Source organism: Podarcis tiliguerta (assembly GCF_965153285.1).
Source record: "Podarcis tiliguerta genome assembly, chromosome: 16".
NCBI lineage: Eukaryota > Metazoa > Chordata > Lepidosauria > Squamata > Lacertidae > Podarcis > Podarcis tiliguerta.
Window position 1 is genome coordinate 31,983,754 of NC_139549.1, and position 26,213 is coordinate 32,009,966.

At 47.3% G+C, this 26,213-nt stretch overlaps 2 protein-coding genes across 4 annotated transcripts in view; both read left to right on the top strand.

Annotated features, from left to right (window-relative positions):
* LOC310666851 (serine/threonine-protein phosphatase 2A activator-like) overlaps window positions 1-9,492 on the top strand; it is a 50,988-nt gene extending 41,496 nt beyond the window's left edge. For 2 of the 3 annotated variants that reach the window (XM_083418360.1, XM_083418361.1), the window contains exon 2: window positions 7,118-9,492. In XM_083418360.1, coding sequence (XP_083274486.1) covers window positions 7,214-8,182 — 969 coding nt within the window. In that variant the 5' untranslated portion in view covers window positions 7,118-7,213 and the 3' untranslated portion in view covers window positions 8,183-9,492. Of the gene's footprint in view, window positions 1-5,325; window positions 5,462-7,117 lie in introns of those variants that run through there. The other variant, XM_083418359.1, reaches the window with a different exon arrangement.
* ZDHHC8 (zDHHC palmitoyltransferase 8) overlaps window positions 1-26,213 on the top strand; it is a 146,295-nt gene that overhangs the window by 41,497 nt on the left and 78,585 nt on the right. The gene's annotated exons all lie outside the window — the stretch shown is intronic.

A 26,213-nucleotide genomic window follows, 5' to 3' on the forward strand; every position in this document is an offset into this window, starting at 1 on the left:
CTAACCATCTCGTCCTCTGTCGGCCCCTTCTCCTTGTGCCCTCCATCTTTCCCAACATCAGGGTCTTTTCCAGGGAGTCTTCTCTTCTCGTGAGGTGGCCAAAGTATTGGAGCCTCAGCTTCACGATCTGTCCTTCCAGTGAGCACTCAGGGCTGATTTCCTTCAGAATGGATGCATTTGATCTTCTTGCAGTCCATGGGACTCTCAAGAGTCTCCTCCAGCACCATAATTCAAAAGCGTCAATTCTTCAGCGATCAGGTTTCTTTATGGTCCAGCTCTCACTTCCATACATCACTAGGTGAGAGCATATGCACTGTTAAATAGCTATCAGATGCAATAACACAAATTCAAACCCAAAACCTGGGCAAATAAGTAGGGCTTTAGCTGGTACTCAGAAAGAACTGTTGCTCCATCCATATCTGAGGAGGGTGGGAGAGGGTTCCACAGTTGGGATGCCTGTGGAATGCCTGTCTCTCATGTTGCTGCACATTGAGTCTCTAGCAAGTGTGGCACCATTAAAAGAACACCCCCAGGCAGGTGCATAAGGCAGAAGGCCCTGCATTAGGTATGGATTTACTTCCAAAGTCTTGGGATTTTAATCACAGACGTAACCATAGATGGCTTAAGGCCCAAACTGTGTCATCTTGGAAGTGTTTGTGAATCATGCCGTCTGACTCCCTCATGCCCCATAATAGGATGATATGGAAGAGCCTAAGGTCAGTGCCAAATAAGGTGGAAAACATGCCCAGCAGACATAGAAATCTCACTGGAATTATCCTACGCATATGATCACTGTCTAAGTACACCGGGAGTTACATTCTGAAAAACCCATGTCGGAGTTCATTCAATCTTCCTCTCTGACGTTTAATATATTTATTTTGCATTGATGTTTTCAAAGCCGTTCGGTCTTTCTAGGCATTTAATGACTCAGAGGTCCAGCGTTTTCTAAAGAACGCTGCCTAACCAACCAATGGAAGACGGATTGCCTTAGGAGTAGATGGCTTATAGCAAAATTACTCACAACGCTCTCGAGAGATGCTATGGCAGTGGGAAATTAAAATGGCAGTTCTCAGCTGCCCAGTGCTAATGCAGAGTGTTGCTTCAGTTGTCTGTGGTTTCATTTTTATTTTCTCTTTTGTTTACCTTTGTTTCTGTTTTCTCTTTTGTTTACTTTTAAATGCATTTGCTGCTTTTAACTGCTTTTAATTATCTTTAGTATACATCGCCCTGAGACTGTTGCTTAGAAGGCAGTTAATAAATTGATGATGATGATGATGCCAGAGTTCAAGAAGAAGTGTCTCACCTGATGACATTTTCATTCCCCTCTACAATTCCCAGAATGGTTTAACAATCAGTGCCTCTTCCCAGGGAACTCTTGGAAGTGTAGTTCCGTGAGGGGATTAGTAGTCTCCTAACAACTCTCAGCACCCTTTCCAACTACACTTCCCAGGGTTCCTTGGGGGAAGGCATGACTGTTGTAGTATGAAACTTCTTTAAATATACAGTGACTTGGTCTATTGCCTTCAGGTGTGGTGGACGATACCATCCCAACTTCAGTGTTGATGCAAAACTCAGTTGCTGATGCGTGGAATGGTGAAGCGAAGGCACCATCTTGGTTTTTTTTTACCTCAGGCAGCAAAATGTCTCGGGCTGACCCTGTTTCAGTTATTTTACCAGGGATTATATAACCATCCTTTAGCAGTAGCGGTCGTTGGAATATGCAATTTAGTGGCGATTACATTGTTTTGCTACAGTTAAGCGATTCCTTATAGTGTTCCCTTTCTTACAAAACTGTCTTGACAGCCTAAAAGTATACTTAGAGGGTTAAAGGAGATGATGTAACTTGCCATTAGCTTAATTGCATAGGCATTTTTCTTCAGAAATGTTTGTATTTTGAGGCAGGCCCACCAAGTATTTATAACATCAGCTGCTTCTTTACCGCAACATTAGGGCTGTTCTTGGTTGTTTTTTAAAAATGTGTTTGGCTTAGTCTGGGTGCAGCAAATGTTGCCAGTGGAAACTTGCATTGAAAATAGAAATTGATTGGAACGGAGGGGTGAGCGCCGCATCTCAAAATGGATGGCCCCAGTTGTAGGACACTTAACTATTGGCTTCGCCTAAACTTAAATCCCCCTGGTCTAGTATCCCTAGTGCTGCAAGATTGTCACAAGAGCGCCTGGACTAAAATTGTCTATCAAAAACTTCACTCTTGTGGTTTATCACCACAACAGCTACTCACTTTGGGTTTTAGTACAGCAAATAGTCTAATTTGTCAGCGCTTAAATGATATCAAGCGTCAGAACAACTTGGTCACAATTAGGAAATTTTGCCCATGGTATTTTCCACCTTCCCATTTCAACTCTCTGGCACCCTCTCTGCATCACCTAGGAATTCCAAAATATAGACATGCTTTTACTCTCTCAAGATTGAATGTATTGCCCACGGTTACTTGAGGGACGATTTCAACAGATTCCACACAAAAAACACTTGTCCCTGTGGAGATGGCAGTACCAAATCGGTGGCACATGCCCTGTTGGCTTGCGCTCTTTATAAAGATTTGAGGAATGAGGTTATCACCCCTCTTTTATTGTCCATTCCGGGTCGCCCAGCCACTGCCACAGTGTCCTTTCTCTTGGCAGATCAAGATGAGCAGGTGACAGCAAAGGTTTGCAAGGTTTTTAGCAGGGGCAATCAGAATAAGGTCCACTATTTGACTGCTGATTCAGGACCCTAAACTGTGTTTTATATAATCGACTTTTTATTTCTATTATTCGTATATCGTATTGTTTTATTGCTGTGGCCGATGGCTGACGCAAATAAAGATTCATTCATTCATAAATGGCCCAGCTTTTATAATAATAATAATAATAATAAAAAAATTATTTATATCCCACCCTCCCCAGCCAAAGCCGGGCTCAGGGCGGCTAACAACAATAAAATAATTAAACAATCAAATAATCCAACATTCTAAAAACATTCCATTATAAAAATTAATTAAAATCAAATTAATGGCAACCGTTAAGCAAAATTCTGTGCAGGTTGCCAGAGGAGGGAGTCAGGCTGGGCCCTGACCAAAGGCCTGGTGGAACAACTCTGTCTTGCAGGCCCTGCGGAAAGATGTCAGGTCCCGCAGGGCCCTAGTCTCTTGTGACAGAGCGTTTTAGTAACTTTGAATGCAATTCCCTTTTTTACAGATGAGAAAGGTGAGGGGTGGTATCATGACACATGACACAAGAAATGGCTCTTATTACAAACTTTAAACCGTTAGGAAAAGGAAACAACCAGACAGTCCTAAAAATGTTTGGATGCTTCAGAATGATGCTAGATCTACAGAGAGTGACAAAAAGCACCCAGACAGAGGGTTCAGCATTTGAAATGAACAGGCTCTGCAGCTCAAATAATTTGAACTGGAGCTAATGGAAAGTTGGACAGAGTTTTTGGAAAGTAAGCTTTGTGATTTGGAGATTTATAATGATAGTGTTTGAGCAACTGCCTCTTGGGTTTTAGAACTTACCATAGCCCAGAATTACTCAGTAAAAAAAGTGAAATGGTAACTTTTAGAAATGCGGGGGGGGGGGGCAGGGATTTTTTTCACCCAGAACTTGCTGGAACTCAGTTCCGGCACCTCTCAGGTTGGCGCCATTGCCATGATAAAAGGGAGACGTTCATGGTGACTTCTAGCACTTCTTCTTCTAGAAAAATAGCACTGAAGGAGGATGTCAGGTGCTGATGTGGTTGCTCGAGAGCAAACAGGCAAGACTCCGACATGTCTTTTCCAGGCTTTATTCTTAGTGCAAACTATTTACAGTGAAGAGCGTTGCAAGTTCATGTCTGGCTCAGTTGCTAGCGGAATCTGGGAGTGGTTGGTCCTTGTACCTCCCACAGCATAACAGTCTCGTGACCCCCAACCTTCTCCTCCTCTCCCTGCACCGAAATCTACTGCTCAGAGTGGGCGCTGGCAAAGGGGTACTTCCCTCCTCTCCGGTTTGCTCAGTCTCGGTGTTGAGGCTCTCCCTAGCACCCCCTGGTCCCACCACCTCCTCCACACTGGAGGTGGGGCTTCCCTCCTCGCCAGAGGAGGAACTGCTTTGCAAGATTTTCGGAGGTTCCCTATAACACAACTGCCCTTCCACCTCTCGCCTCTGAGCTGATGGCAGTTCCCCGACAGAGGAGATTGAAAATTTTAATGTGGGGGACCAGCCTGCTTTTGTATGGGATTTAAGAGGAGGTGGGTGAGGGAGACATGAAGGGATTTATCTCAAAATGGCTGTCCTCTCTTCTCCCGGGCATAATGAATGCCTGCCTTTCCCGCTACAGTGGTGCCCCGCAAGACGAATGCCTCGCAAGACGGAAAACCCGCTAGACGAAAGGGTTTTCCGTTTTGGAGGTGCTTCGCAAAACGAATTTCCTATGGGCTTGCTTCGCAAGACGAAAATGTCTTGCGAGTTCCTGCAATTTTTTTTCGCTCCCCACCCCCTTTTTCTAAGGCACTAAGCTGCTAATAGCCTTTTAGCAGCTAATCCGCTAATCCCTTAAGCCTTTAATAGCCGCTAATAGCCGCTAAACCGCTAATAGCGCTAATCCGCTAATGGGGTTGCTTCGCAAGACGAAAAAACTGCTAGACGAAGAGACTCGCGGAACGGATTCTTTTCGTCTTGCGAGGCACCACTGTATCTGAAAAAGGTAGGAACTGTTAAGAAAGCTGTCAAAGACTTCCAAGTCCAATGACACTCCTGTTAAGATCATACAAAATTTGGCACAAGCGATGTACCCCTCTCTTTTAAAGCTACAGGAAGCAGGGTGGGCATTCCTTTTTTCATGTAATAGTTCTACCTGGAAGCAAAACCCTCATGATTGCTAATGTCAACAAGGCTCCTGCTGTCCTGTCAGCGTTACAGTCAGATCTGCTCGCAGAGCTGGAAAAATAAAAGAGGGGAGGGCACTTAAGATGATTGGGAGATTGTACTGTGGTACTTTGGTTTTAGAGCAGCTTAGTTTATGAACAACTTGGAAACAGAACGCTGCAAACCCGGAAGTAGGTGTTCCGGTCTGTGAGCTTTGCCTTGGAAGCTGAACATGTTCCACTTCCTGTTGAGCGTGTTCCGTTTGTAAATTGAGTCCCCCGCTGCTAATCAGAGGAAGCTTCCTGTTGAGTCTGTCGGCTGTTGAGTCTCGAGCACCCACACAACACAGATGTGATATTTGGAGCTTTCGTTTTTGCTAAAAAAAAAGATTGCATTTTTATTTGTGTGGCTTTTTCGTTTTTTTCCACTGTGACTTTTATGGGACTGGTTGTGACTGTGGCTTGTGACTTCGTTTTTGTGACTGTGGCTTGTGACTTCATTTCTGTGACTTGTTTTTGTGACTGTGTGGAACCCAGTTCAGCTACTGATTGATTGACTGTGTGACTGCAGAAATGGATAAAAGCCCCCCTTCCAAACAATGACTATCATCAATGCACGTAAGGAAAAAAAAGTAATTTTAATTTTTATCATCTACACTACTGTCTTTTTTATTTTATAGTGCAGTACATTGATTATTGCTTTCATTTTGTGGTTTCGTTAGATAGTAAAATTCATGTTAAATTGCTGTTTTAGGGGTTGTTTTTAAAAGTATGGAACTGATTACCGTATTTTTTGGTCTATAAGACTCACTTTTTCCCTTCTAAAAAGTAAGGGGAAATGTGTGTGCGTCTTATGGAGCGAATGCAGGCTGCACAGCTATCCCAGAAGCCAGAACAGCAAGAGGGATTGCTGCTTTCACTGCGCAGCGATCCCTCTTGCTGTTCTGGCTTCTGAGATTCAGAATATTTTTTTTTCTTGTTTTCCTCCTCCAAAAACTAGGTGCGTCTTGTGGTCTGGTGCGTCTTATAGAGCGAAAAATACGGTAATCCATTTTGCATTACTTTCCATGTGAAAGCACATCTTGGTTTTAGAATGCTTTGGTTTTGGAACAACTTCCAGAATAGATTTAGTTTGGGAACCAAGGTACCACTGTAAAAGGAAAACATCTCCCTGGAAGATGTCTTCCACACTTGCAGTGGGATGGAAGCAGATTACCCATTTTTTCCTTTCATGTCACTGGAGTTAAATAAACACACAAAGCTGTGGGAAATGAGATAAGCAAATCATGTTTGATTAACAGATTGTTCATCTGATTTAAAAGGTGGTACATTTGCTATTTATGCTTTGAATTGAGCTTTTAGGACCTTGAAAATATATTCACGGTATATTATTTTGAATCAGTAGGTGATAGGACTGAAGTGAGCCAGTACACCTTACCGTTGCAATTTTTGCGCTAGATGTAAACTGGTGTGTGGGGCTGGCTGGTATTGACCTGGTTTTAGTGTTTTAGCAAACCCCAAATATGAGGCATTAAGTTTTGCTTTTGCTACATTCCTGGGCAGACACAGCCTGGGATGAGACTACTTATTAATAAAGGGAACTCCAAGGAAGCTGTACTGCAGCATTTTTCTTCTGCTCAGATGGCTCTGTTGGCTGCTGGTGAGAAAGCAAGACAGTACTTTCATTTTTGGGGATAGCTGTTGATAACTGGAAGTTTAGGGACCAGGAAATGCAGAACAAACACTGTAGTCATGAGCGACGAGATAAAAATGGTGACAATGAACGTGAAATTATTAGGAATGCAGTCAAGAGGACCAAAAGTAGGAATTATGTGAAAGAAAATGATACTCACAGTAATAATGTTGTGGGAGGGGGCTTAATTAATTAATTGCCTTCCACACACCCTGTCTTACGGCGATTGTGTCATAGACACATCTTACAGTAACTCTGTGAAGTATAAGGGGTATGGCAAATAATTTATTTAATGAGGGACTAATAAAGCCAGGGGAGTTGCATTTATTTTACATTCTAATTTGGGCTCAGTTCCTTGACTTAGGTGGACTTAAACAAGGAACCTAGAGGTCTCTTTGACCAAAAAATCAAAAACATATTGTGGCCTTTCATTTGGTGTAGGCTCTTGATCTGAGACAACTTACATGCATCAATTATTTAAAAATATTTTTTAAAAAATAAAGTTACTTGTTTTCTCTTGAGGGAAATTCCTTAAAATATGAGAAGTATGCTGGTGACTTCACTGTTGGTTTAACCTGCAGGTCCTTAATAAAGTTTGCTCCTTCATAAAGTTGTTTTAAGAACTACAAGAAACAAGGCGGTGGGAGGTGAAAGACAGTGACGGCAGCTCAAAGAAGATGGCAGAAAGCAAGTGGTATCTAGACTCCCCCAAGGAGGCACCATGGCCTGCTCCCCGCCCAAGTTTCACAATCCCCAAGAAGGAAATCAACATGGTTCCTGACATGGCGAAATGGAAACGCTCACAGGCTTATGCAGATTACATGGGCTTCATTCTCAAGCTGAATGAAAGCGTCAAGGGCAAGAAGCTGACCTGCAGTTACAAAGTCTCTGAGCCCATTGAGAAGCTGGTTGATCTCCTAGACACGCTTGACAGGTGGATTGACGAAACCCCACCGGTGGAGCAGCCATCCCGCTTTGGGAACAAGGCCTTCCGGACGTGGTACACCAAACTGGACCAGGGGGCTGAGAACCTGGTGGCCACGGTGGTCCCGAGGGAGCTGTCAGAAGCTGTCTCCGAGGTGGCGGTGTACCTGAAGGAGTCCGTGGGCAACCCTACTCGTATTGACTATGGGACCGGTCACGAAGCAGCGTTTGTCGCATACCTCTGCTGCCTTTGCAAGATTGGAGTTCTCCAAGTGGATGACCAGCTCGCCATTGTCTTCAAAGTGTTCAGCAGGTATTTGGAAGTCATGCGGAAGCTGCAGAAGACCTACAGAATGGAACCGGCCGGCAGCCGAGGAGTCTGGGGCTTGGATGACTTCCAGTTCCTGCCTTTCATATGGGGCAGCTCACAACTGATAGATCACCCAAACCTGGAGCCTCAACATTTCCTGGACGAGAAGGTGGTGAAAGAAAACCACAAGGAATTCATGTTTCTCGAGTGCATCCTGTTCGTTACAGAAATGAAGACAGGCCCATTTGCTGAGCACTCCAACCAGCTGTGGAACATTAGCGCTGTTCCTTCATGGGCGAAGGTCAACCAAGGCCTTATTCGCATGTACAAAGCTGAATGCCTAGAGAAGTTCCCTGTGATCCAGCACTTCAAGTTCGGCAGCCTCCTCTCCATCCAGCCTGTTGCATCTTAGGGAGGTTTTGTAAGATATTCTTTCCCCCGTTTCTTTCTTTTTTTTAAAAAAAAGAGGGGGTCAGAAAACACTGGAGAGAGCAGGGCGAAGGGCCAGAGCTCTCCCCATTCAGCCCCACCCTCAAGCTATGCAGCCGATTCATTTCCGCAGAATATCTTTTTGCAACTTTTTTGGGGTGGGGGATTTTCTTATTCTCTTAAAGACCCATATTTTGAAGAAGGGTTCCCTTGGCCAGCTTGCAGATTGGAAGGGTATACCTCCCTGTTATTGTATACACACCATCCTTTGAGAGGGCCTACTTTTGGCACGCACGAATGCACCAACCATGAGTGGTGTAACAGCTGGCACCTCTGTCACCTTCTGCTAAAAATCTGGGCCCTTCGTCTTAGCTCAAGTCCCCCCATGGACTACCCTCCTGTTCCTTGGGCATGGTTTCTGTGACCTCTGCTGTCTGTTGCAAACACCCCCTCGCCACCCCATGTAAGTGGCACATGTAACTACCCCTTGCCCTAGAACTGCCGCCTGACAAGACTTTCTGCACATAGCACTCTTTCCTCTGGTTTCCTCTAGCGTTGTCAGGAAAAGAAAAATAACTGCAAAGATACATCCCTCCAGTTGTTGTTATGGACTAGCTGACATTTGCAAGACAAATTCAAATGCCACCCAATACAGTGCAGAAATTGTTGTGAGCCCTGGCCCTTTGACCTTGCAGCTGCATGGCAGAGGTTTTTGGGGATGCTTTCATTTCCTCAGTGGAAAACCACCAGGACAGTATCCAGACTTCTCCCACCTAGAGGGTACAACCTTTCTACCATCCTCAGAGTCCCTGCAGTACCCCTGTCTCCCCAACCTTGCAGACTAAAATCAGGCGAGGGTCATTTTGCAGTCCAGCCCGCTTCTCTGGGGATGTGGAGCCAGCTGACATAAGACTTCAGTTGTGTGCAGCTCCTCACTGGAACAACATCTTTCTCCAGCAATCTTGGCAGCAGAGAAGACCACTGTCTTCTTAGCAGGCTTGCTTTGGAGCTATCTAAGGTAGTCCCCCCCCCCCCTCGCCCTGCTGATTTGAAGGAGGGTGGTATCAAACTTGAAAGGAATGTGGGGTAAAGGTAACACTGGCTGAGGTGTGAAGTTTCTTTGCTTGCATTTGTTTTATGCATTTTTTTGCCATGCCGTTCCAAAATTATCAAGGCTGTTGACATAAAGAAAGAAATGCCTCATCTAAGATGGGTGCTTGATGTGACATGTGGCTTTGCCTATTTGCATGTGAATATACGCAGATTCGATTGATTAAAAGCAATGTGATTAAACAGTGCGGTCCTGTGCTTATTTGCTGTGTTAAATGGGACCTACTCCATAGTCAATGTTTCAAGGATTGTAGCTTAAATTTGATGATAGCCCTAAAAATAATGTGTTGTTAAGGTCCATCTTCTTTCCTTGAATGTTATTCTGATCACATTTGGGTGGTGTAGTCCAGGGATGCCCAACAGGTCAATCGCGATGTACCGGTTGATCGCAGGGTGTCCCTAGTCAGTCATGGTTGATCGTGGGACCCTCCCCCCACCCAAAAAAACTCAACAGCTCTTGTTCATCCTCTCCACAAAAAGCTCAACAACTTTGGCTCATTCTCCCCCCAAAAAGCTCAAGAATTTTGTCTCATCCTCCCCCCCCCCCAAAGCCCATTAACTTTCGTCCTCTCCCCACCCCCCCGGCCAAAGCTCAACAACTCTGGTCAATCCAATGGGTGGATCACTGCCAGTTTTTTTATAGTGGGAGTAGATCGCAATCCCTTGGAAGTTGGACGTGCCTGGTCTAGTCCATCAACATTCTAGGGGGTGCTTATATTCTTGTTTGCTGTGCTTCTTCAGTTTGATGGAAAACAGCAAATCGTTAATAGAAACTTCGTGATTTTGAAAGGTGTACTGCATTGTGATGTGTGCAGCACAGTCCCATTCCTGTTTACTCAGGAGTATTGAGCTCAGTTGAGCTTGTAGAACACATATTTTGGCTCATGACGCAAAGAGAGAGAAGAAGCAAAGTTGATACTGGAAGATGGATTTTATAAAATGGGAAAACCAGACGTCTCCAAATCTTGTGATGAAGTTCTCAAAAACTTTTTTTTAAAAATGTTCAAAATTGCATTTAGTAGGAAAAGCGTGTACAGAAAAATGTGTACGTTAGAGAAATTAACATGCTAAGTTAACATACTAAAATGCATTATATTAAGGGAACTGGCTTGCAAAAACTCTGTATAATAGGCAAAATTGCATACACTAAGAACTTTTGTGTACTTTTTGTACACAAAAAGTTGTACAAAGTTTTGTGCGTTTTGTTTTTGTTTTTTAATTACAAACTGTGCAGAAGTAGAGACAACTGAACTTAAAATTGCGGAGAAATTTTATTTAATTATTCCCCTAGATATATATACTGCTTGTAATAAAGCCTCAAAGTGGTTTACAAAAACAATAAAACAATAAGGAAAAAAGAATCTCTTAAAAAGAATGATTTTAAACATTAAAAAATTAAAATCAACAAGAAGCTAGAAAGCAGATTAAAACATTAAATATTATGCTGATATACTGGTAGTTTATTAAATAGTTTAGTACAACATTTGATTCAGAATACACTGGTACCTCAGGTTACATACGCTTCAGGTTACAGACTCCGCTAACCCAGAAATAGTACCTCAGGTTAAGAACTTTGCTTCAGGATGAGAACAGAAATCGTGCAGCGGCAGCAGGAGGCCCCATTAGCTAAAGTGGTGCTTCAGGTTAAGAAGAGTTTCAGGTTAAGAACGGACCTCCGGAACGAATTAAGTACTTAACCCGAGGTACCACTGCATTTTTTTTTCTTGTATTCCTCTAAAAACTAGGTGCGTCTTATGGTCGGGTGCGTCTTATGGAGCGAAAGATACGGTATGTGGCACATGTAACAGTGCCAGGTTCACATAAGTGGAGTGAGGCATCCCTCGCTTAGATCATGGAATTGTACAGTTGGAAGAGACCACGAGGGTCATCTAGTCCAATCCCCTGCAATGTAGGAATCTTTCACCCAATGTTGGGCTTGAACCCACAACCCTAAGATTTAGAGTCTCATGGCCTAAATACGTAAGTTGGGCCATTCTTGTCCTAACCACTGCTGCATTCAGTACACCCTGCTGTATCTTCTATTGGAGATGAGAATACCTATTAGGCAGGTTCTCCAAGGCACACAGTCAAGTCATAGGCCAGAGTCAACCTCCCGTTCTCCAATGAAAGAGGGTGTTTGTATTCATTGCCCATTGTGCATTTCCTCACACCATTTCAACACTTGCCTTCTGCCAGGCTCCCCTTGCTCAGCTGAGGAAGATATTTATAAAGTATGCTTCCAACGGCGGCGCTTAGCTGCAAATTAGCTTACATTATTTGCGTGGCGGAGCACGGAATGTCTTGGCTGGCAGAGGAACGCTCAATTAAGAGGCTAGCATAAATAGTCTTCTGCTCCCGAGGATCTCAGTGTGATCTATGGTGCCATGAGTTGGCTCTTCGAGAGCAGCAGCTGTTGCGAGAGCTTTCCAAGTCCTAGTAGCTTGGGAGAAGAATGAAGTCAATCTTCAAAGAAGTTCCTTTTTGTCTGGGAGGAAGGGTGAGAAATTAGGAGGCATGATTGCTGTCCCTCGAGACCCCTTTGTCAAGCAGTTTTCTGAAATCCCCTCGTGTTTCAACCATTTGGCATCATCTCCGATGTCTGAAGAACTGGTTTCCAAACTGGCAGCATGTTCAGTAATCTGTGTGCATGCAGTTACGTCACAGAGTTTGCATCTTAGGAGCAAAATGCTGAATTTGGAAGCTTGTTGTGTATTCTCAAGAGCTTGAGCTTTCATTTAAAGCAGAGAGAGAAACTCATGGTCCTCTAGATGCTTTTGGATTCCAACTCCCATCAGCCCCAGCTAACATTGGCTTGTGATCAAGGGTGATGGGAATCAAAGCCCAGCAGCAACCGAAGGACCACAGGTTTCTTCCTTTTTATAAATATATGCTTTATTGGTTTTAAAAACTGTGTAACATAAGTAATCAACAGAAAAGGAAAAAGAACTGCTGGAAGAAAAAGACGATGGGCTAAAACTCAAAAAAGTTGAAGAAATCCGAAATCACCTGACAGACTGGATGCAATATTTCCAATTGAATGAGACCTTCCAAAAAGATTTTAAAAATCATTTTTTCTACAGAACCTTCAAGACTTGAAAAAGATTTGATTCAAATTAAATATAAAAGGTAAAGAGACCCCTGACCATTAGGTCCAGTCGTGACCAACTCTGAGGTTGCGGCACTCATCTTGCTTTACTGGCCGAGGGAGCCGGCCCGGGTCATGTGGCCAGCATGACTCAGCCGCTTCTTGCGAACCAGAGCAGCACACGGAAACACTGTTGACCTTCCCGCTGGAGTGGTACCTATTTATCTACTTGCACTTTGATGTGCTTTCGAACTGCTAGGTTGGCAGGAGCAGGGACCGAGCAATGGGAACTCACCCCATCGCGGGGATTCAAACTGCCCTTCTGATCGGCAAGCCCTAGGCTCTGTGTTTTAACCCACAGCGCCACCCGCGTCCCAAATTAAATATAAACCACTCTCTAAAATATGTAGGCTACTCCTTGACTGGGAGGTCAAGGAGGAAGAAGTCAAATCCGTAATGGTGCAGTGGGCCAGGGACTTTGGCTGCAACATCTAGATGGAATCATGGGAGAGGCTTTGGAGGGAAGATATAAAATTCACGGAAGGACCACATCTCTGATTTAAAACAATGACTAATTGCTGCTTAGCCCTTGGCAGTCACACCTGCTTTGCCCCTCCATTGGCAGCAATCCATGAATCCTTGGCTCGCTGCAGTGTCCCAGCCTAGGATCACAGCTTTTTCCTCCTGAACAAACCGTGATTGTGAAACCATGGTTTGCTGATCACGGTTTGCTAGGGAGAAACACACTGTGATTCTGGTTCAGGCATAACAACAAGCCAAGGACTATGGGTTTGTTGCTTCTGCTCACAACACGGGTGCAGCAAAGTGGGAGCCTCTGAACAACAGGCACTTGCACACTGTTTGACCCCCCAGAAGGGCCATTAACAAAATTTATCACTGTGTGCAAACTGGGCCTTTGGTTATACATATGCACAATACATTTGCATGCACACACACACACTAGCAGACTTTTACCTGGCATTGTCCAGGAATTCAAAATAATAAAAAAAATCAGTGCAGCTTTGAAAAGATCAGTCTACCATCTTTGTTCAAAATGGTGTCCACTTGTACCCAAACATAGATAAAAACCTGCTCCTTGATCTCAGGAATCACCATGCAAAATTTGGTTATGATATTACAGTGGAACCTCGGTTTGCGAACGTGATCCGTGTGGGAGGCACATTTGCAACCCGCAGTGCCACGTCTGTGCACGCGTGGGTCGCGATTCGGCGCTTCTGCGCATGCGCAAAGCACAATTTAGCAGTTTTGCGCATGTGCGAGCGCCGAAACCCGGAAGTAACCTGTTCTGTGCACAACCTGAAAACACGTAACCTGAAGCATCTGTAACCCGAGGTACCACTGTATTATTAATATTAACCTTCACAGCTCAGTTGGTTAGAGTGTGGTGTTGATAGTGCCAAGGTTGAAGGTTCAGTCCCCATATGGGGCACCTGCATATCCTTGCATTGCAGAGGGGGGTTCTTTTGGGTTTCTCCATTGACTTCTTTTATTTATTGTTGTATGATTAATTTTCTAGTACCTGTGCTGATTCTTGTTTGGCCAGGTACGCTGGTTGTGTATTTTGGTGTTGTTTTATTAGATTACGGATTTAAAGTATTTTGTTAGCCAAACTGGGGGCCTTTAGGGCAAAAAGGAGAATAAAAATATTATAAATAAAAACACACACATGCACATACAAACGTACACGTTAACTAACACATTTTTGTATTACTCCTCCTTATCCTTAGCAGCTATAAATGCTCTACATTAATAAAAATGCACATTGTGCAGAAAAACAAAACACAGCCTCAGCAATCACTGGAGGTGGGGAAGCAAAACATTACAGCGAGGAAAAGATGTGATAAAAGCAGCTTGCATGGAATCAGTTCACAAGTATAAAAGATCAGTGAATTTCCCTCCTGAATATTGTTGCTTTAATGTCTTTTTCTAAAAACTATACAGTAATTCTTGAGCCGTACTTAGGCTGGATCTGTACAGTAAGCCTGAAATTTACGTGGGGGTTACGTTCCAGGGGTAGTCAAAGGTAAAGGGACCCCTGACTGTTAGGTCCAGTTGCAGACGACTCTGGGGTTGGGGCGCTCATCTTGCTTTACTGGCCGAGGGAGCCAGCGTACAGCTTCCGGGTTGTGTGGCCAGCATGACTAAGCCGCTTCTGGCGAACCAGAGCAGCACATGAAAACGCCGTTTACCTTCCCGCCGGAGTGGTACCTATTTATCTACTTGCACTTGACATGCTTTCGAACTGCTAGGTTGGCAGGAGCAGGGACCGAGCAATGGGCGCTCACCCCATCCTGGGGATTCGAACTGCCGACCTTCTGATCGGCAAGTCCTAGGCTCTGTGGTTTAACCCACCTACAAAGTGGGAATAAGATAGTCCATTCTATCAGTGCAGAATTCTGTGTGACTTAAAAAACAACAGCAAACCACATGGTCTTGCTCTTTTTCTTTTTAAAGAACAGAAAACTTGCAGGGGCCGAGGGCTAGCTAGAGTCTTCCTCCTCCCAGGCTAGCTTTTTTTTCTCTCAGGATTCCCCCCCCCCCTTAGGGATTACAGTGGTAGATTGGTTCTCGAATGTAATCTGTTCTGGAAGACTGTTTGACTTCGGAAATGTTCGAAAACCGAGGCGCAGCTTCCCATTGGTTGCAAGAGCTTCTTGCACTCAGCGGAAGCCGCGTCGCACGTTTGAGTTCTGAGGTGTGATCAAAAACAGAAGCATTTCGGGTTTTCGGCGTTTGAGAACTGAAACGTTCGACAACAGAGGCAGTCAAGAACCGAGGTATCACTGTAAAAGAATTGATTCCCCCACCCGGAATTTGAAATGATACAGTGCCCTCCTCTCTACAACCATGGGTCTTTTGCCATCTCATTCTCCTTCATGGGTAGGCAGGCCTCGTCGGAGAAAGAATGTTCATAAAACTGGGGCTGTAACTGACAAAGCCCTGCTATTCTTTCTCACCACCACTCCAGTGGAAAAATCTTACATTCCTGAATGGATCCACAAGAATGATTTAACATTTATTTTAATAGGATTAAAGTATGGCTAACTGATGATACTGCCCCGCAGGCAAGTATGTATGCCTTGGGCACATGAAAATTCCTGCATAAGTGTAAACATGGGAATGGAAAGACAATTTTGCTGAGATGCACATCATTAGCATTCATGAATAGTTTTTAGTTTGGGCTTTTAGTTTTTGTTGTTGCTTAGTCGTTTAGTTGTGTCTGACTCTTCGTGACCCCATGGACCAGAGCATGCCAGGCACTCCTGTCTTCCACTGCCTCCCGCAGTTTGGTCAAACTCATGTTTGTAGCTTCGAGAACACTGTCCAACCATCTCGTCCTCTGTCGTCCCCTTCTCCTTGTGCCCTCAATCTTTCCCAGCATCAGGGTCTTTTCCAGGGAGTCTTCTCTTCTCATGAGGTGGCCAAAGTTTTGGAGCCTCAGCTTCAGGATCTGTCCTTCCAGTGAGCACTCAGGGCTGATTTCCTTAAGAATGGATAGGTTTGACCTTCTTGCAGTCCATGGGACTCTCAAGAGTCTCCTCCAGCACCATAATTCAAAAGCATAAATTCTTCAGCAATCAGCCTTCTTTATGGTCCAGCTCTCACTTCCATACATCACTACTGGGAAAACCATAGCTTTAACTATACGGACCTTTGTTGGCAAGGTGATGTCTCTGCTTTTTAAGATGCTGTCTAGGTTTGTCATTGCTTTTCTCCCAAGAAGCAGGCGTCCTGGCCTTATTAGGAAGAAACAAACCACAACTCCAGTTTCAGACACCGCAGGAAGCCAAGCTTAATTGCAGCTTCCTGGGTCGTTTCTCCTCCTTGCGCTGCAGAATGAACAAAAGCAGGAGTAATTTCACATCATGCGCTAGCACATCACCCATGCACCATGAACCCTGATAAGACAGTAACCTTGACTTACCTTGGCGTGCAAATGCAGCCTCTGCCTAAGGGGCATGAGTGTATAAGAAGCAGAGCCTTCCTCCTATAAGGACACCTCTGTTTCTTATGCAATATTTGAAAGCCACCAGCAGTGGTGATTTCGTGGGATTCTGCCCATGGGGTGTGAAATTGTGCAAGGGCTAACAAAGCTGCCTCTGCCTTCTTGCTCTGTTTCACTGACTCCCGCTGCTGCCTGATCAGAAATGCTGAGTCAGTCCTGTGCTAGCAGCTGAAAAGCCGAGTCAGACTGAGGACGACTCCTTCAAGCCTGCCAAGGAGAAGACCTCAGCTTTTAAGGGCCAGTCTGCCTTGATAACTGCATGTTTAGAATTGGCCAGAGACCAAGCTGTCTGTCTGTATAACTGTCAGGGATCTAACAAGGGCATGGAATTAATTTAGCACTCTAGCAGGTAAATGGGGTTAGCATATAAATATGTAACTATCCACCATTGCCACATCAACTGTTACGCCTCCTGCAGTAGGAAGTGTCTCCAACTGGTGCCTTTGGAAGGAAGACAGGAATCTTGCTTGCTTTCCTTTAGAATTGGGAGCCGGGAGCGATAGTTAGACCAAATGCTGCAGTTTTGCAAATCTGGATTCTGCACATCCGGGCAGCTATACCAAAACCTGGCATGCCTTTGCTGTAATTGTGATGTTTTGCTCATTTTTTTTTTTAGTTGCAGTTTTGTTAACGGTGTTTTATAGATTGTAATTGTTTGATTGATTTGTTGATTGTTCTATGTGATTCCTGTTGTATCTTTTATTATGTTACGGGACCGCCTCTCCTGGTATGCCCCACAGAGGAACCTACGGTCTGCAAATAAAAACATCCTGAAGGTCCCAGGCCTCAGAGAGGTTAGGCTGGGCTCAACTAGAGCCAGGGCTTTTTCGGCTGTGGCTCCAATCTGGTGGAACGCTCTGTCACAAGAGACTAGGGCCCTGCAGGACCTGACATCTTTCCGCAAGGCCTGCAAGATAGAGCTGTTCCACCAGGCCTTTGGTCAGGGCACAGCCTGACTCCCTCCTCTGGCAACCTGCACAGAATTTTGCTTAACGGTTGCCATTAATTTGATTTTAATTAATTTTTATAATGAAATGTTTTTAGAATGTTGGATTATTTGATTGTTGGATTATTTGATTGTTGTTAGCTGCCCTGAGCCCGGCTTCAGCTGTGGAGGGCAGGCTATAAGTAAAATTTTTTTTTTTTTTTTTATTATTATTATTATTATTATTATTATTATTATTATTATGTGTAGACCACTTTGAGATTCATTTGAATGAAACCACAATCGAAATACAATAAATCAAACCAAATCGTCATGTTCATCCTCCAACCGGGAAAGCTTTCTTGCTGTCAAGCTACATCAGGAGCATTATGGATAAAGGTTTTAAGCCTTTCTCACCAAACTATCTGCATTCTCACATTTTATTTTACTTTCTTACCAGGCCATCGCGCCAAATTTGGCCCTATCAGGACTTGTGGTGTTGCTTGCTTGCTTGTTTTACATCTGTGACAGCAATGAAGTATGTAAACAATTTTCAGGCTAGTTAACCCATGATGCAGTGTGAATTCAACCAAGTATATATGTATGACAGCATGTGGAACTCCCGGAAAAGCAGTCACTGAATGGATGATGCTGAAACTCTTCCCAATGAATAAAAATCTGAATTCCTCCGATTTGCGCACAAGTAACCGGCACAACTAGCCTTGGACTCGTTCACCGTATTTCAAGTGTTCAGGCACGAGTTCTGCTGCTTTTGTAGCAGAAGCAGCACCATCCATTCACAGGAGCAAGGATATCAGCAGGCGTTGAGGAACCCCCAGGTTTGCAGAAGTGCATAAAGAAACTCTTTAGGAAAAACTACAACAGAAGGGGCCTAAAATTGTCCTGTTGGAGGCTCAGTGGCCATGGAATCTTGACCGACTGTTTTGTTATGGGGGGAGGCAGGATGCAGGGAAATGGAAGGGAGTATCATCGAGAGGGGGTTGGCTGGCTGACTCGAAACAGTGAACAGGAAAAATTCACACTGCAACGTTTTGTTGCAGCCCCCCCCCCGACTCATAAGATCTCTAAATCGGCTTCAACCCAATCTGCTGAACAAATTGGGCCGTTGCAGCGATTGCCGCAGGGTTGCAGGGTTGCAAAACGTTGCTAAATTTGAAGGCATTTCTTGCCATTTGCTGTCACATTAAGGTCACAGCTGTCACAGCAGTTTAGTAGCGTAACTGCAGCAGCATGCATGCCCTTAAAATACCACATCTCTTAAAAATGTGGTGCATTGCAGCAATCTAGTATTCTTAGTGAGCTCAAGCAGTTTGGGAACAGCCTTAGGGAGTTGTGGGTCTCGGGGCAAGCAGATTTCCTCAGTATGTGATTGGATGATACTTTCACGGGGGGGGGGGCGAGCAGAAAAAGCGTTAAGGGTCTCCACTGAAATTCATGTAGGCTGGTGACATAATCTGAAACCAGTAGAAGGTCCAGTGGACAGGAGGTGGGGTTTTCCAGGCCCAACATAGTCTTTTGCCCCTGTTCACAACTAGTAAAAGCATGTGTGTCCTTTAGGGGCACAGCTACTCCATTCAGGACCAGGGAGTCCCCCACACCTGCCCTCCCCCTGCCCCCCATGAGACAGTGCTTCGGTCTTGTTGGGATTCAACCTCAATCCGTAGACTGCCAATGGATGCTAAAAAGGCAGCAAAAATAATGGCACCTGCCTTTCAAGGGAAGGAATTCCACAGGGTAGCTGCCACAACTCTAACGGCCTGATTATTCTCCTGATATGATGGATATCTGCTGGAGGTCCTCACGTGCAGAACACAGTGATCAAGGATTATATAAAAGATTGGGGCAATATTTCAGGTGTCCTGGTCCCATAGCACTTTGCACACCAGGAATCAGCACCTTGAACTTAGCCTGGTAGCTACGATACATGTTGTTGTTGTTGTTTAGTCATTTAGTCGTGTCAGACTCTTTGTGACCCCATGGACCAGAGCACGCCAGGCACTCCTGTCTTCCACTGCCTCCCGCAGTTTGCTCAAACTCATGCTGGTAGCTTCGAGAACACTGTCCAACCATCTTGTCCTCTGTCGTCTCTGTCGTCTTCTCTTCTCATGAGGTGGCCAAAGTATTGGAGCCTCAGCTTCAGGATCTGTCCTTCCATTGAGCACTCAGGGCTGATTTCCTTAAGAATGGATAGGTTTGATCTTCTTGCAGTCTATGGGACTCTCAAGAGTCTCATCCAGCTTCATAATTCAAAAGCATCCATTCTTCGGCGATCAGCCACCTTTATGATCCAGCTCTCCCTTCATGGATCACTGCCCTGCCATGGCGAAGGGGCTTGAATAACTCAGAGAAGCTATGAGCTATGCTGTGCAGGGCACCCAAAATGAACAGGTCATAGTGGAGAATTTTGACCAAACGTGATCCACCTGGAGCAGAAACCGGCAAGCCACTCCAGCATCCCTGCCAAGAAAACTCCATGGACAAAGACAACAGGCTACGATACATATGCACACTCAAAACACACACATACACACACACACAGTGCCAGTTAGCTTTGGAGACACTTTGCTACACAATAAAGCACTCCAGGTGTTTCCGGAATCGAATAAAAGAACCCAATCCTAATCACTGTTTACTTGGAAGTCTCATTGTTCTCGCTGCTTAGGATGGTAGCCAAAAATCACACCACATGTTCAAACGTTTTGAAAAGGCAGGGTGGGGGTTGAAGGGAGAGGAAGAAGAAGGAAGGCTGTAGCAAAACGGAACACTGGACCACATTGCGTAAACTTCTGAAGCTGCCTTGTTCCTGAATTAGGAACAAGGGGGGGGGGGATGCTTGTCATGGGCAAACTTCCAGATGACCTCTTTATTGAGCATTCATCCTGATCTTCCTGCACAAAGTGCAAGTGGTAGATACACCATGTCCGGTCCTTTATTGAGCATTTATTCTGATTTGTTTAGCGTGAGGTTCTATGATAATGAGCTTTCATTCCACACCAATCCTGATTTGCTCGTGGGGTGTTTACATGTCTTCTTCCTCCAGGCTGCCTCCAAACTGCCAGTGGCTCGCAGGAGGGACACTAACCAGAATGTTTAGGTTCCTTGGATTCTGCCATAGGGTGAAGGTCCGTCCCCCCATTGCATCTAGCTCTACTGTTTTATCCCTATAGAACTGACCCTACCATTTGGCAGCTTGAGGCACCTTGTCAAGTGGCAGATGCCAGGAGAGTGGGAGTCGGTGCCAAGTTGCTTGTGGGCAGAGCTGTGCAAGCCACCCAGCCTTCCAGGTGCCTCCTCTGGCAGCCTGTTCTCCTCGGCTGAGATGCACAACACTGTCCTGTTGTCAGTTGCTGAAGCTGCCAGTCTCCAGCCAGCTTCTATATACGCAGGATGATGTGGAGAGAGGCCACCATATTGCCCTTCTTGTCAGGCAGCAAAATGGCTTGGGTTAGCCCTGCAGTTCTCAGGCTGGCTACATTTCGGTGGTACAGCCAGTGCCGGATTTATGTATAAGCTAAACAAGCTATAGCTTAGGGCCCCACTCTCTCTTGGGGGCCACCAAAAAAAAAATTAAAGGAAAAAACTGGATGTACATTTCCAAAATATAAGATAAAAAACAAATAAAATAAAACCTACATACAGCAACAGTGTTCTGTGTTGTGTAGGCTCCTATGATGTAAGTCATGGGCCCCACCTGCTAGCCTGGTTTGCTCATTTCTATATATAGGGTGCCTACATTCTGCATGGACTGGTTGTAACAATTACTGTCAGAGCTGGCTCCGGGTCCCAGCTCACCAAGGACCAACGCTAGCCGCTAGTACAGTATCAAAGTCTTTATTGAAGAATAGTCTCCATTTACAAGTCTCAGCGTCCCAGCTCTACGTCTGGACTTTAGACCGGCGAAGCTCTGTCTGGGTCTCCGCCCCCTGTGCACCAGCTCAAGACTCTAATCTTACTCCACCTCCTCCTTCTCTCTCTCTTCCTCTGGGTCTTACTACCCCCCGGGGTCTCATTCCTCCTGGACTCTTCTGACGCAGAGCTTGACCCCTCTGACTCCTCCCCCTCTCTTCGGCGGGCTTTAGGACCTGGCTCCTTACCCGGGCTGCCCACCTTGCCGCCCTCCTGCACATTTGAACTTGGCGCGCGCGCGCGTTTAACTTTCTGGATGACCGTTTCCTCGCTCCCTGACGAGGGCGTGGTCACTCCTGCCTCACGTTCTCCCTCTGCCTGCGCGCTCCCTGATCCCGATGCCTTGGACTCCTCCCCCCTACTGCACTCTGGGGGGGACGCTGGTCCGGATCTCCAGCTGCTACTCTCTGAGTCCCCTCCGGCCCCTTCTTCCCGAGGTGTCCCCCTGGGCACTCCCCTTGCCCTGACCATGGGGGCCCCTTTCTGTGAATCCTCCGAGTCACTGGAGAGACTCAGAGACCTCGGACTACTGTCGTCGCTGACATTTCCTTCAGACTCCTCCCCCTCGCTCTCCGTTTCCTCCCTCTCCTGTGACTCTGCTCCTGAACCCCTGACATCCATCCCCCCCTCGAAGCCCCCCCTTCCCCCCTCCCCTTCCTCCGGCGGGGGTGCTGGGTGCTCCGTCGTTGTGGGGGTGAATGGTGGATACAGTTCGTCCCCCGTGGCGTGCATCCAGTTAGAGAAATCCGGCTCGTCCTCCGTGTCTTCGCCGACCTCGTTCTCCTCTGCTTCCATCTCCGTGCCGCCATGCTCGAACCCAACGTCCTCCCCCATCACGTCCATGTCCCTCTCACCCTCGTTCCCCTCTGGGTCCGTTGCGTGCCAAGGGCCCCTCAGCCACCTCTCCTCTCCTCGATTGTCCCACCAAAACGAGCGGTCTGAGGCGAACCCCGAGGGCGAGCCCTCCGGTGAATGTGTTTCTAATGCTGGTTCTTCGTCCGAGGTGAATCCCTGGAACGTGCTGGTAGAAAGCGTGGGTGTGAAAAGCCAGTCGTCGAAATACTCGGCTGGCATGGGCCTGTGTGGGAACAAGGCATGAAACTCCTCTTTGAGGAGAGGCTCGTCCAGGGCATAGTCCGGCACCCAACTGTTGGCGCTGGCCGGGGTACCTTCCCTTGCGAGAAAATATTCTACTCCCTCTGCCCCCCATCTCGAGTCCAAAATCTCTGTGACCTGGTTGATGGGTTCCCTTCTTGGCGACTCCCTCCTTGGGGGGATCTCCCTATACTGGTCTGGTGCTGTGCCCTGCGCCTGAAATCGGTGAGGTGCTTTGTAGGGCGTGAGCACCGACCTATGGAATACTGGGTGCATTCTGGATCCTTCCGGAAGTGTCAACCGGAAGGCCACCGGATTGATCTGTGCCTCAACTAGGTAAGGTCCTAGCTGCTTATGTCCGAGTTTCTTCTTAGCTAAGGATCTGGTCGGCACTGCGTGGGCCGCTAACCACACCCAGTCTCCCACCTGTATGTCTTCACCAACCCTCCTGTGCTTGTCAGCCTGCAGTTTGTATGCGTGCTTTGCAAGCTCTAACTGCCTCCTAAGCTGCTCGTGGACTTCCTGCAATTCCGCCGCCAAGACTTCCGCTGCCTGTGGCTCCCCCTCCCCCAGTCTCTCTAATCCCGGGAAGGTTCTGGGATGCCTCCCGTTGTTGGCGAAGAACGGCGTCACCCCTGTGGACACGTGCTTCGTGTTGTTGTAAGCGAACCCAGCGAGCGGCAGGTAGTCCACCCATGTCGTCGGCTGTTGATTTGCATAGCATCTCAGGTACTGCTGCATGATGGCGTTGACGCGCTCCGCTTGTCCGTTGGTCTGCGGGTGTCTCGCCGACGCTAGGTTGATCTTGACGTTCAGGAAACCCATCAGCTTCTGCCAGAAGCTCGAAATGAACTGGCGCCCCCTGTCGGACAAGATAGACCGTGGCAGTCCGTGCACCCTGAAGACGTGGTCTATGAACAGTTTGGCGGTCTGTTCTGCCGTGGCCACCTTCGCGCACGGAATGAAGTGGGCCATTTTAGTGAACATGTCCACCACCACTAGCACTGCCGTTTTACCCCTTGAGCTGGGTAAATCCGTGACAAAGTCCAGGGCCACCCTCTCCCACGGTTCGCTCGGGGTCTGCAGCGGTTCGAGCAGTCCCGCCGGAGGTTTGTGCACTGACTTGGCCCTTTGGCAGGTGTCGCACCTCGAGACGTACTCCGCGACTTCCCCCCGCATCTTGGGCCACCAAAAATCTCTGGCAACTAGTTCTGCCGTCTTCTCCTTGCCAAAGTGCCCGGCGGTGGGTGCGTCGTGTAACTGCTGCAGTACTTTCGCCCTGAGGTCGTCTCCCGGTACATAGAGTGCTCCTCTCCGGATGAGCAATCCGTCTCGTACTTGGAACTCGTCGTCCTTCACCGTGCCCTTGTGCACCTCCTCCATCTTGGCTTGTGCGAAGGGGTCCTCCTGCAGTGCTCGACGGACCGCCTCCAAGTCCACGGTTGCTGAAGCGCACGCCCACGCTTTCGGAGCGAAAATGTGCTTGGCCGCTGCTGGTGCCGCCTCTTCGAGGTATTGCGGCTTTCTGGACAGTGCATCCGCCATGATGTTGTTGTCGCCTGGGATGTATTCTATCCTGAAGTCGAAATCCGCAAAAAATTCCGCCCATCTGATGTGCCGCTGGTTCAGGAACCTTGCCGTGCGCCAGTACTCCAGGTTCTTATGATCCGTGCGAACCTGCACTGTGTGTTTGGCCCCGACGAGGAAGTGCCGCCACGCCTTGAATGCTGCATGAATGGCCAGCAACTCCCTGTCCCAGATGGTGTAGTTCTGCTCCGACTTGCTGAGCTTCCTGGAGTAGAAGGCACACGGTCTCCAGTCCCCATGCGGGTCCTCCTGCAACAGTACGGCGCCCACGGCTCTGTCTGAGGCGTCTGTTTCAACCCTCATCGGTTTGCTGGGATTCACATGCAGTAGCTGCCCTTCGGACGAGAAGAGACGCTTAAGGTTCTGAAAGGACTGCTCCGCTTGCTCCGTCCAGATGAACTTCTTCTTCTTAGAGCTGAGCGTGTCGGTAATGGCCGCCGTCTGCATCGCGAACCCCTTGATGAACTTGCGGTAAAAGTTGGCGAACCCCACAAACCGCTGGACCTCCTTCCGATTGCGCGGGCTCTTCCAGTCCAACACTGCGCGAACCTTGGCGCTGTCCATGGCAAGCCCCTTGTCCGACAGCTTGTAGCCCAGGAAATCCACCTCCTTCCTGTCGAACTGGCACTTCTCCAGCTTGGCATACAGCCGATGCTCCTGCAGTCTCTGCAGAACTTCCTTGACGTCACCTTCGTGGGTCTCTTCAGATTCTGAGAATATCAGGATGTCGTCCAGGAAGCAGACGCATGTCTTGTAGAGGAGACCCGCCAGGACGTGATGCATGAAGGCTTGAAAACAGTGGGCGCCATTTTGTAAACCGAAGGGCATAACTCTGTATTCATATGTGCCCAGGGGCGTGAACATGGCAGTCTTCCACTCGTCTCCTTCCCGTATGCGAATCAGGTTGTACGCCCCTCGCAGATCCAATTTTGTAAAAACGCGTCCTTTCCTCACCGTTGCCAGCAGGTCATCTATCTTGGGCATGGGAAAGGCCGTGGGCTTGGTCTTGGCATTTAAGAGCCTGAAATCAACTACAAGCCTCTTTTGGGGCGTGTCCCTTTTCTTCACAAAGAATACAGGACTGCCCCCCGCTGCCTTCGACTCCCGGATGAAACCGCGCTTCAAGTTGAGGTCTATGAACTCCTTGAGCTCCTGCAGCTCGTCCTCAGACATGGAATACAGTTTCCCGGCTGGCAGCGTCGCTCCTGGCAGGAGGTCAATCTTGCAGTCATAGGGCCTGTGGGGAGGCAGCTTGTCCGCTTCCTTCTCGCAGAAAACCTCCAAAAACGCTGCGTACTTGCGCGGCACTGCTTGCAGCATGCCTAATTGTAGCTGCGGGTCGTCCCCTCCTTCTTCCGGGCTAGGAAGGATGCAATGTTCCGCGCAATAGGAGGAGCCGAAGGTCAGTTGGCGCTGGTACCACGCCAATGCTGGGCTGTGCCTGTGCAGCCAACTCATGCCCAGGACTACAGGCGTGTCCGACAGGTGGGTGACATTAAAGCTGATGACTTCTCGGTGATTTCCAATCCGCATCACCATTGGTTGCGTTTGTTGCACCACCTGCCCCCCTAACAAGTCTCTGCCATCCACCGTGACAACGTTCAGGGGCAGTGTGGCTGGTAGCAGTGGTATATTGTGCTGCTGAATGAATTCCAGTCCTATAAAGTCAGCGTTACTGCCGGAGTCAATGGTGATCGGCACCTCCACAGTGCGTCCATTGGGCAGTTGGAGAGACGCTGTAAGCTGCACCACTGGTTTGGGTGGGAGGGGGTCTGTGGGTTGCAAAAGTGCTGGGGATTGTTTCATTGACTTGTCTGGCTGGACCCCAGTGCCTCTTCCTCCAGCCAGACTCCGTCGTTTAACTGTTGCTGCGTTTTCAATTGAGCTGCTTCTGCGACTGTTGCCGAGGCTGCAGTGTGCTTGTGGAGCCTCTGGGGACACTCTTTCGCCATGTGTTGAGCACTGTCGCAGATGTAGCACTTCCTGTTCCCTCTAGGAGGCTTCGTTTTGGCTGCTCCCGGTGTTAGGGCTCTGTTAGCTGACTGAGCCCTGGCACCTCCTATCTCCATCGGCTCTTCTCCCCCTCCCTGCGAGGGTGTGGAGTGTGCACGCGCTGCTTCTCTGGGAAAGAAGGGAGGTGCTCTGGCTGGTGCTCTTCCCCAACGCCCTTCTTCCCTGTTCCAAGGACGTTCTTCCAGATGCACCCCGATTTCCAGAGCCCTCTGGACTACTTGCTGGGTGCTCCTTGGTCTCTCCCC